Genomic DNA, 12,062 nt, shown 5'->3' on the forward strand with positions numbered 1-12,062 from the left:
TTGGTTTAAAATTTTGGAACTTTAAAGCTCCCTGCCTTTTAAATGATAAGGCTGATAATATTCAGATGCATAATAAAAAAGATAAAATTCTAATGAAAATAAATCCTGTCCTTGCTCCTGTGCTTGGTTACTGCACACTGCCTAGAGCAGCCTTCTCAGCCAGCCCTCCTGGAGAGCACTCACGCTACTGAAATGATTTGGGACCCTGGAGAATTACAGTCATAGGATCCAAACACTGGGCACATCTTCGAGACACACTATTAAGATATTTCTGCAGGAAGCTCACGGCTGCATTCAGTGCCCAGCAAAACTTACGGCTGGACAGGGAGCGCATCCGCCCGGCTGCGGGTGAATCGCTTCAGCTTTGCTCCTGGGCAGATTCCTACAGTGGAAGTGACGGGTGGTGCAGCCCCAGACACGGTGCATGGTGAGAGAGGAAACCTGTCCCGTGTGCTACATGGGGAACGGCGCGACAGGGCAATCCTGAAGAGTTACTGCGAGGCCGCTGCGGGGAGGCTGGGAAGCCTTTCCCTTTTTGCATCCTCACATGTGATTATTTGATACAACTCATTGATCTGCCTGGCAAGGAAAGTGATCTTGTGCAGCTGGAACGAATTGGGAGTTAGCGGCTGCTCGCAAGTTATCTTCAAAAGGTGATGCCCCACGAGAGGCTTATGGGTCTGCGCTGAGCCTGGGGTTTGACTAAATCTGCACGTGGACTATCATCCACAGCCAGGCCACAACAGAGCTGGAAATAATTCTCCCTGTCTTAAAAGAAGAAAGAATCACTGCTTATTGAGTTCTCTGTGACAAGGGGATAAAGCTAAAAACACAGTAACGAGATGTCATTTCTGTGTGCAAGCTGGGCAAAGGGAAGGAGAAGGGGCCTAGGAGAAATTTTCCAAAAAGACCTGGGAGCAATGCCTAGAATTTTGGTTTCTGGCAGCCAGACATTGCAGGTCACAACTCATAAATTTCAAATTTTTAAGCTGGACATACTTTAGGCTACATTATTTGACAAAGAACATGAATGACTTTGCTTGGTAAAGAGTTTGGATGCAACTGCCTCTTTTTTGGACAGTAGGGTGCCAAGCAGCACAGTCACTGCAGGGGACAATTTTTAAGACAAAAATTTAAGATCTTCCTTGCAGATCAGATCATTGCTGGGTATTTTTCAATAGCGCAAAGTATCTAGGATTCTGACAAATATTTGCTGCTTCAGAGGAAAATGGACCGTTTCCCCTCTACTCAGATCATCATGCCACAGTTGGAGTTATGTAAATAAACTATTTTTCAGTAGTCAAATCAAACCACTGAAGAAGGGACAAATCACTCCAGGATGAGCTGAAAAAGAATTGTTTGGAAACTGCTCTGGCAAAATAAAAACACAGAATAAATTAAATTGGGAGAAATTTTACGCATACCTCCTCCCCCCAGAAGAAGCCTTTTTCTCTTTTTCATTCTGAAACAGAAACTCAAAAAGGCTGGATTAAAATATAGAAATATTTCATTATCTCCAAAATGCTACACTTTAGCAAATGTCAACAACAACAAAATCCTCTAGTCCAATCCCCTGTTTGTCCATCATTTCATTTGCCAAATCTACCTATAATTGAATGTGACCCTCATTCACTATTTTTCTCAAACTCTGTTTTCAATAACTATTTGAAGAAACTAACCTAGAACACCTAGTAACATTTCTAATATTGAATGCAAAAATAAACCTTTTGCCACAAGGCTACGCATTCCCTTAACCACTGTGTCTACTTATTCCCCTCATTTTAGCACAAGTAGATACTAGGCATTATTAGAGGAAATTACCCAGTACTAAAAAACACAATAAAATTAAGTAATATGATTATATCCTATGGTAGTGTGTTTCACAGGGTGAGGAAATGTTGTGGTGATATTACTTACCCCATTTAATTTCTCCGAGGACTGAGTGACCACCAAATCTACACGCTTTGGTGGCTAGTTCTGTATAAATACGCCAGAAAAAAAAATGTAGACAAACAGAATGATAATATTTTAACCAGGTCCCCAATTACTGAATAATTTGCCAAGTCAAATGAAATAACACCTCATGGAATTAAAAGGATAGGATAAAAAGGGTGTGTATTACATGGCCCTCCATGGAAGCCGCATGCCTTTATCCATGCATGTTTATCAGCACCTGCTTGGCTGGGTCTGCTGGTCGGGAGCTCTCCCATGGGCTCTTCCCACCACGGATCGGAGCCGCCCATGGATCCCAGCCTGTCCCCGCGTGCTGGGCCCTCCTGCCACAGATCTGCAGTGGTTTTCACAAACCAACACACGCTGCGTCTCCACCAGACCAATGACCTGCCGTCTCCTCCTCCTCTCATCAGCCAGTGCTTTTAATGCTCCAATTCCTTGACAGTATCGGGAAATGCCATCAGAGAGACGTAATATAGAAATCCCTGGAAAAGCAGCTCTGACAGAATGGGTATTTCCTACTATTGACTTCAAAGAAAGGCAGGCTGGTATTAATGGGTTTCTTACAGCACTCCTCTGGCACCAGTGCGCAACACCCTCCCGTCGGGAAGCTGATAACACTTGGCAGGCCCTCGCGGCCTCCCCGCGAGTCGGGCGAGGGAGCCTATTGCTTAGGTAAAGTACCTGAAGGTATCGACACCTGTTTTCCCTGCAGATCCAGAATTGTCCCTCGGCCTCATCCGTTGATCCCGAGCGCGCTCATTGCTCACCGCGCGCCACCAAACACAGGCTGCCCCCGGCCTGCGGGCAGCGCGTTACTCACTCGCTGTGAGGACAGAGGACAGAGATTCCACGCTGGTTTCCTTAGTAGCAGTAGCCATAACACTAATCTGCCCACTAGGCCCTTTTTTGCCCATAAATTTAATAGTGGGTTGCTGCCCATGATGTGTTACGAATGTAGAGGGGCCTTCTGGTGCTCAGAGGAAAGTTTTTGCAGGTTTATGACATGCCAAGCCACCTACAACCACCTACGTCAGAGATGCACATAAAAATAACAGAAAGTTCCACAGGACCACTATCTTTTATGTGATCTGTACAAAAATCCATTTCATAGGTAGAATGGCCAATGGGTAGCGTGTGTGATGTTGTGATTTGAACATAAGATCTGGGCCTGGAATGCTGCAATTGCCTCGTGATGCCCTTAGGCAAGTTACTTATCTTCTCTGCGTCTCAATTTCCCCCTGTCCAACAGGGTACCTGTAGTATGATCCCCTTAGGGATCTGTGTACAATGGTGGCACCCAAGTCACTGCATCAAGACAGCTCCCAAACTCAGTATTTTGCATACATGCAAGAAAAAAAAAAAATCTGCTCCAGTCTTAACTATCTAAGCAGGAGCATGACGTGACAAGCAGGTCTTAAACACATTCAGGAGGCGTTTGTTCCTTTAAAATATATGAAACCAGAGCTACTTAAAACAGGTGTTACCACTGGCCATGTCCTTTCATGGGTGTCACACAAGTTATGACACTCGATTCCTGCTAACACAAATTTGCACACGTGGAAATCACACAAACACCCTTACCTGTGCTCATGTCTGTGGAGGGTGGCAGCACAGCCCCCTGTGCACACACGCACAGCGTTGGGAGCTTCGTTTTCTGCTCCTTGTGAAGCCACGAGAGGTTCAGAGGACGCACCGGCGAGCCAAGTACGGCCTTGTCCAAATCAAACAGTTCTAGACACCTAAATGAGCAGCTCTGTATTTACATTTGCAAACAGAGGCTTAAGCTGAGGATACAATATTTGGACATCGGCAGGGTTCTACCCAGCAAAGTACCGAAATACAGCAAAAGGCACTTTTGCTGATAAAAAGGCTGAGGCAAAAAAAGCTTTGAGAAACTTCTCTTTCTTTGAAAAAAAAAAAAAACTATTTAAGCTTGCTAATTTTTGCTGTCTCAGACAATCAGAATTCCAATTGTCTGGGACATCAAATCTAAAAAAGCATGAAATTAATCTTCAGAAGTTAAAGTCTTAAAGGCATTGCATCATTATTTTTGTTGGATATATTTTTGATTATAATGCAGATGAACCCCAAATTTAATAAAACTAAAATAACATGAGTTAAGTATGAAACATAACAGGATATTGCAAAGAGATTAGGTAGTTTCCTTTAGACTACTTGCAGAGCCCAAGGAAAAAGCAAATGCAGGGACACAATGACGAGAAGGCACCACTTAATTAGAATATTTAACAGAATATGAAAACAGAGTATGCAGAGCGCAGCTTTTGGCAGGGAAATGCAGGGAGCAGAATATGTCCCCAAGACCTCAGGAGTTCTCTCCACCAGATACTGTTTTGCCTGTCGACTGTCTGTAGCACAGAAAGAAGCAGGCTGGCTAAATTTAAACCAGCTGGAATGATGAGAGTGTTACAGTTGGACTGGAGGAAGCTTACCTCATGAAAGTATTGTGGAAACTGCTGTTGGAAAGATAATAAAAGGATTAACTGCAGTTTTAGTGAACCATTTACTTTTCAATCAAAATGTCTCATGTATTTCCTGTTCTCAAGTAGCTTGAATTCCAAAATTCCTTTGTCTATTACAGTACATAGTAGCAAAGCCTGTCTTAAGAAATTAATAATTTTACATGGAAAAGTGCTTTTATGTCGGAGGGCAGGGTGCTGCTTGCTGCTCGCCTCTCCGGAGCAGTTCAATACCTAGTCCGCTAGTAATCTTACAGAGGGGCACAAAATCAACGGCTTAAAAAGGAAGTACAATGGGTAATTGTGAACAGCGAAAGAAAATCTCCACTACAAATACCAAGAGATGTAAAGTTACTTTAGCGGGGCTGCAGCGAAAATGAAACAAAATCTCAGCCCTCAATAGACACGGAATGAATTGCCTTCTTAATTTGCAGGAGTAACAGCACAATTATTACCACATCAAAAGCGAAGCCATCATTTAAAATGACATGACATGGGAGCACAATGAAGCCCTGCACAGCAACCCCGGTTCAAAGTAAAATGGAATTCGCTGGGCAAATAATCCCCACTTGATATTAATAACTTTAAGGAGCTGTGTTGCAGCTTCAGCTCTCGGTGCTGCAGCATCAAGGTTTTTGCAGGGCAGAAAACTAAGGTTGTAAAGGGGACGCATTTTTCAAGGGCTCTCTTGGATCCAGGTTTATTCCAGCGCAGGATTCCCGGCAGTGACACCCGGGTGTAACGCGGACGCCTCGGCTGCCCATAGCAGGGTGTTGTGCTGGAGATGAAGGGGTTAACTGCCCGTGCTGCCCTGTGAAGCTCCTAAATCCGAGCACGTTGTCCTCCCAAGGACTGCAACAACTACAGTATCAGCTGGGACCAAACGGACCTTTATGGACTCGCAAGCCCAGGCCGCCTGCAGAGGCACAACGCTAAACCTCGAGCACACCAATCTTCTCTTACAAACACAGCAACCCGAAGGAGGGAATTTTTAGCATTTGCTAAGATGTCACACAGTTTAACTCCTCTGCCTGTGCAGTTTCCAGTGCGAGTGGAAATGTAACAATACAAACCTGCTACAAAAACTGTTAAATACCCTCCAACAGAAAAGACAAAAGTTCCCCCATCTGCGGAGTCTAAGGACCGTCTCATCGTCCTGGCAAATGGAACCAGCTAGACTATTTTAAATGTTTTCTTTAAAAACTGGGAGATGAAAGCAGGGAGAAGACTGATCTCTTGGTAGTAGATTAAAAACATTAAAAACAGAAAGCAGGCTGAAATAAAATCTATATGCTTTCACAGCTTATTTATACTTTTCTTTGGAAAGAAGCAACTAACTTCCATTATCCTTTGATGATTTATGACAAAAGATATTCATAAGTAGTTCAAACTCGTTTACATTTTTACCCCGCAGGATTGAGCATTTTCTGCAAATGAGCAAGCCAGTTCTCCTGCTCAAAGAGAAGAGATTCAGGTAAATCTTAGAGACTTTCCATTTTATCTTGGGCACCTAAATGACAATCTCTAAGTAACTGTACTGTGTACTCCAGCATTATTTTAGGGAATACCCACTGATATTAAGGTAACATTAGTAATTTATCCAAGAGAAGTAAGAAGATAATTGGTGATCGCTTGCAGACAATATTTTTCTCTGTAAAACATTCTGAATATTATTTTTTCTTGCTTTCTCCCCTGTTGCAGGCCAACAAGCATTTCCTCAAACAAACGAAAAAACAGCAAGCTTTTCATATAAACACATTTTGCTGTTCCTCCATAGAAAGCCACAGCTTGCCATGGAAAAGTTTGTCTTGATCTAACTTTCTTACGACAGTTTTCCATTAAATCATTCTCCGATCAAAACAACAAAATAGATGTATAGCTGAAAATGCAGCCTATCTAGAAACACGAGGCGCTGCCACAGCCTTTTCTTTTTGTTTGCTTTCTGTGGGGGTGCCTGTGTGCGCACACGCTCACGGCGCGCGTGTGCGCTGCAAATACGACTTTTTACATTTCATGGCCCAATTTGGAAGCTTATGTCAAACTTGTTTTGCTTCATGTGTTTCAGTCATGGTCTTATATCATCGCTGTTTCCAGCATGTGGAAAGCTTAATGGAAGTCATTAACTTTTATTTTAGTTTGGCCATATTGTCATCATGGTGGGCAGACGCAGCGATGGTGCTATTCCCAAGATCCTCTTTTTGGAACGCTGATGTTGTTTACATCTTCTTGAACAGGCAAGAACAATGGTTTTCACTTATTTTTAAAGCTCTGTTTTGCAAATTAAAAAAGCCCCTAGAAACCTTTGAAAATCCAATTAAAGTTACTCTTTTTTTTAACTATTTAAAAACCTTAGCAAGATTCTTTTTCATTTCTAAACTACCATTTGAAATTTTTGCACTCACAATTCTATGGGTTATTGTTCAGCTGAAGGAATGAAAAGAATTTCATTAGATGTGTTTTGTGTTTCTTGATTAAAAATGTCACCCGAGGCTCAGTGACTTGTTTTACGTTAAATGGCTGCTGCATGCTTTGATCATCACTCTATTAATTCTTTAATGAATATTAAAAAAAATAAAGCACTAAGCTCTCATATACAGAAACTGAATCTCTTTTCCAAGAACTACAGTATTTCTTACTCAAACATTTCCTTCTAGATTAAGGTCTTTCTGCAGTTCTCCATTACCCTGCTGCAGCCCAAATTACAGGAAAGCACAATAATTATATTGGAATAATATTGAAGAGGGAACAAGAAAGAGAGCAAAGCAGTATGTTTCTACTCAAGCAAATATATTCCAGACTTACCATGCACTTGTTTGGTTTTTCTCCGGAATGAACCCTCATATGAATCAGCAGTTTGTAGCGAGCATTGAAGGGTTTATACCGGCGGACGCAGCCTGCCCAGAAGCAAGTGAAGTCCTCTCCTTTCCGCTGGTCAATGTGCGTCTTTTCTATGTGCCTGACCAGTTCGTCTTGCTGGTCGTACGTGGCACTGCAGTCAATCCAGCGACAGACCTGCTTGCCACTGCTGAGGTCCTGCTCGTCGCCCTCGCTGGGCTGAAGGGACTTGGGGGACACGGCGGGGTGCAAGTGAGGCAGCGGCCCGGGGGTCTGGTTGAGCTGCTGGTGGAGATGGTAGGGGGGAGGCAACCCCTGGTGATGCCGGAAAAGGCCAGAAGCGGAGGAGTAATCATCGGCCGGTTCTTGTTTTAAGAAACTCACCTTCTGGGTGCTGTGCGGGGCGCTCTGATGGGGAACGCTCGTGCCGTTCATCATAAGGCTGAGGGCTCCATTCTCCTCCACTTGCTGCATTGGCATCTGCTCACAGTCGCCTCTGTCGCAGTCAGCAGCAACAGGCACAAGACATGCTGGAGGGGAGGGGATGCTGCAAGGGTTTCCGGGCTGAGAGCAAGATTGGGGCCGAGAGGATTTTTGAGCGCCGTGATGACTGCTCTCCACAGGATGAGAGGAAATGCCAGCCGAGTTAGTCCGCAGCCCGTTCACACAGGTGACCAGTGACGTCTGCGACGTGCGGATGATAGCTGTAATATCGATTCCTTCGCCTGAGGACGGCACCACAGAAATGCATCTCTTCTTCAGGCTGCTCGACTGCAGCCTGCCCGAGTGCTGAGGGGTGCCGAGCGACAAGGGACCCAGGGAGGAGCTATGTTCGTTATTGAACAAGTACGTTGAAAGCGAATTTGTAAAGCTATTATTCACTAGGTCTATGTCCGGATGCAGGCTACCGGGGGCTCGCAGCTCCATCCCCTCCGTAATCCTCCTGTGTGGAGAAGCCTCAGACACAACCTTATAATCGCTCAGGCACTCCTGTTTGATGTGCTGAGCCGGGTGGCTTCCATTCAGGCATGGAGCAGCAGCATCTCCCGACTCCGGAAACCTGGGCGACCTGCAACACAGTTTTCATTGAGCATCACTAACTGCCACAGGACTGATGATTTTTGTACAAGACACAATGTTTGTTAAGCCTTGGAAAAAGATTTTGGTACAGGACACAATGTTTGTTAAGCCTTTGAAAATGGAGGCTCTCTGCTGAATGTTGCCTGCCTAATGCAGCAATTACATCAAAAAATTCTGCAACGCTTCCCCTACAACCCTTGTAAAGGCAGCATCATTTTACACAGGATTAATTTTACACAGTGGGTTACACACAAGAGAGACAATCTCTCTTCCACTGCTACGAGCAATTCATCAATCACAATCTAGGTTTTCAATGCATAATAGATTGGGCAAAACAATAGCTGAGAACGAAGTTTGAGAGCTTTGGGCATTTTTGAATTATTCAAATATCGGCGTTTTCCTCCGAGCACACTGGGAAAACGCCTCAGCATTCTCGTTCATGCTAATCAGAAAAGGCCAGCTGAGTTTTGCTTACACTTTGGAGAGATGCTGTCCTTCCCTCAGTTAAAGGAGAATGAGCAGTGAGGAAAAAAGGAGTACATAGAAACAACACGGCATTTTCAACCAGTGGTCCATAGTTGATGAGAGGTCAGCATGCCTGTTTACTTCTTACAGATCTATGCAGGAAAACCATGGAAAGCCCACAATCCGTACATTGAAACTGGTAGTCCATGTTTCCCCACTTGTATTTCCCTCATGAAAACCTACATGGGTCTGCAAATCAGCAAAGGTTAAAAATCACTTATGCAGAACTCCTGGCAACTGTGAAAAGCAGCAAATGAACATGAGCAAACAAACAAGTGCCAAAGTAGCCTTTAGATGTGAGATTCTCAACCTGGACACCTTGACAACTGTCTCCTCATGAGGGTATCATTGATGGAGTTAGGGGCACCAAGACATGGACAAGGAATGACCCTATGCAGGCTATCCTGCCTCCAAACATGTGCTGAATCCTGGCACTTGGAAGCAGGACTTGGATGAACCACTCCCATTGCCATCTCAGAAAAAAAACACTGCATTTAGGAGCCTTTCTTGCTAATATTTTCATCCAAGCAGTTAGAGTTTGGTTTATGCCTTTAAAATGAAACATTTTATCTGAAACACATTTATTGTGGACGACCCAACATGTCTCAGGACCAGTAGGTGATCCTCACATCTTCCTGAAGCACAGCAAGGCTTGAGCCGTGCTTCCCCACACAGTGGTTTGCCAGCCTGGGAACACCAAAAGCACAGTTGTGCGCAAGGCAGCTCTACCTGAGCCAACAAACTCTCTAGAGAGGTTTTCCAGAGGTCTTACACTGATACAATTTTTTTTTTTTCTTTGATGCTACCTCCACAAAAGCCGGAAAAAGTCTGGCCATTTGGCAGGTCTTACATGACAACATAGCAAAGACGAACCAGGCACCTTTCAAAGCATGAAACCCAAGTGTATAAAATAATGTGGATGTACCCAGGCAATAAACTGCAGAGCTGCGGAATAAACTGCACTTATTTTATGGCTTGGATGATTTCACTTCTATAATTTGCATTAATCTACCACTAACATCAGAAGTTGTACAGCTTCTAGGACTTCCCTTATAACCGCTCTCGAAGAACTACCGATTAGAATAAAATAAAACAAAGCAGAACAACCACAGAAACTCTCAAAAAGACTCTCCCCAGGAAATGAGGATACTCAAAAAATTACACCTATTTGAGGCACACAACTGGCAACACTGCAGTCACTAGGGACAGATTTCTAAGCTCCAACTTTTCAAGGCCAGAAAGACTCAATATAAAGAACTTTAATGCCACAAGAGAACTGAAATTCCCCACCGCTCATTGATATAGAATAAGATCTTGCATTTTGCCACTGAAATTTTTAAAACATTATATTTAATAATTTTAGAGGTTTCCATAATCCATTAGTTATAATTTCTCCCTTTGGGTTTGTGCAGTTGGTCTCAGAGTAAACTTAAAGCACCTGGTTTTGCAGATGGTGAGTAAAAAAAACACACACACACAACAGTACTCATACTTTATTTTTTAACATTTCCAGAACCATATGTCTGTAAAATATATGGCATAAGCAAAAACAAAGTAAAAACCTTTTATTGCACATCTTTGGAAAAGTCCGGCTTGCTTTCTTGTAGCTTCACTGCTCAGGAGAAAGCATGTTGTTCCAAACTCATTCTGCAAAAGGTTTCACAGATACCAAGCCATCTCCTATTATTTAATTTTTTTCGATATGAGAACTCTTCTAAATAATTCAGGTTGTACCATAGCTTAGTGGTCACAAAGCCTTAGGCTAAATTAAATACAACACATTTCTTGTATCACATAAAGCTAACCAAATCCTTACATTTCGGCCTGTGATAATTGGAGTCAATAATTAAGCCTTAAGCAAGGCTCCTATCCTGTTCCTAATCCACACGTGGAGTTCAAGTGAAGTCAGTGCAGAGTACTGGCAGGAGGGCACACACATCCCAATCCTGAGAAATCCTGCGCTCCCAAAACTCCCAGCAACATCGATCTTTATTTCAAGCACAAGATCTTTCTAGGAATGAGGACAGTATTGCTGAGATGCCAGTGCCGTGTGGAATATGAGATGCATAAAAGAGTGGACTTTTGAACAAAAGGCAAGCTAGAATGCCTTAGTTCAGAAACAGAAGAGTTGAGGCACTGAATTCATACTTCCTATCCACAGGTCTTATCCCAGCTGTGCCTGTGTAATTGTGAGTGCAGGTTGCTTGTGCAGATGTGCAAAGTGAGTCCTTCCTGAGAGATCCAGCTTTCCTGCAGCTTGTCTTTCCAACGATAGTTAGCTCGGCTGGGAGAATTCAGCTTTCTTTTAATTTCCTGCTTTTATTTTGTTGTGCTGAACCTCAAGGTTGCATTAATGCAAACTTTCTGAATTCCTAGCACAGTGTTGTCTTCCCTGTTCTAGGGAAAACCCTGCTGGTTCTTCCCAGATCCTTGGGAACAGGGACAAAACTGATGCAAGAGAGAGCAGGTGCTGGCGAGCAGCTTTGAGCGGCTCCCCCCGCACCCACTGGCTCTGTCCCCTGTCACGGTGCCTCGCTGCCGCAGCCAGAGATCTGCTGCATGTGGGCTCTCCTTGCCCTACAGATTTCCAGGCTCTAGACAGGAGCCAGACACGTATGGAAGAGGCAGAACAGAGGATGGCCCAGCAGTGCGGGGACGCCGGGGGACGTGCTCACCTGCAGGGCAGCTCTGCTGGGTCCCCATGGGATGCATCCCATGCACTGGGGACGGACCGTCGGAAGCAGCAGTGCTCCACAGCGGGATCGGAATCCGCGCCCGGAAACGGCAGCCCCTCCGAGGACATGAAAACAGCGTTTCCAAAGCGGCTCCCTTACGTGGTAATTGGAGCCAGAGCACGAGGCCAGCAGCACCATGCCAGAATGCTGCAGTTCCCAACAGCCCTCAGAGGAAACGGGCCCCGTATCTGAAATCTCCACACTATTTACAAAACAACCGTACGCGCCTGCCATCACCCCTGTAAATGAGCAATTTGTGACAACTGGCAGTTTTAAGAAGCTGGAGGAGATTGCTCGGCTGCACATCTAGGGACCCTGTGCAACATTATCTAACCGCTCCGCCGCCTTGCGCGCGCTTTGTGCAGCTCCGCGTGGGCGGCCGGGCCGGGCCCGATAATGGATTGTTTGACTGAAGGCCAACGTGAGCTGTGGGCTGACTCCCGTTGTGGTAAAG

At 44.5% G+C, this 12,062-nt stretch overlaps 1 protein-coding gene across 1 annotated transcript in view; it reads right to left on the reverse strand.

The window, feature by feature from the left end:
- GLIS1 (GLIS family zinc finger 1) overlaps positions 1 to 12,062 on the reverse strand; it is a 167,562-nt gene that overhangs the window by 76,888 nt on the left and 78,612 nt on the right. Inside the window, exon 3 of the mRNA XM_088537118.1 lies at positions 7,236 to 8,337. Coding sequence (XP_088393244.1) covers positions 7,236 to 8,337 — 1,102 coding nt within the window. The remainder of the gene's footprint in view (positions 1 to 7,235; positions 8,338 to 12,062) is intronic.

Source organism: Tinamus guttatus, unplaced genomic scaffold, assembly GCF_059628265.1.
Source record: "Tinamus guttatus ecotype Peru unplaced genomic scaffold, ASM5962826v1 Tinamus_guttatus_pri_ptg000044l, whole genome shotgun sequence".
In the NCBI taxonomy this organism is placed as follows: Eukaryota; Metazoa; Chordata; class Aves; order Tinamiformes; family Tinamidae; genus Tinamus; species Tinamus guttatus.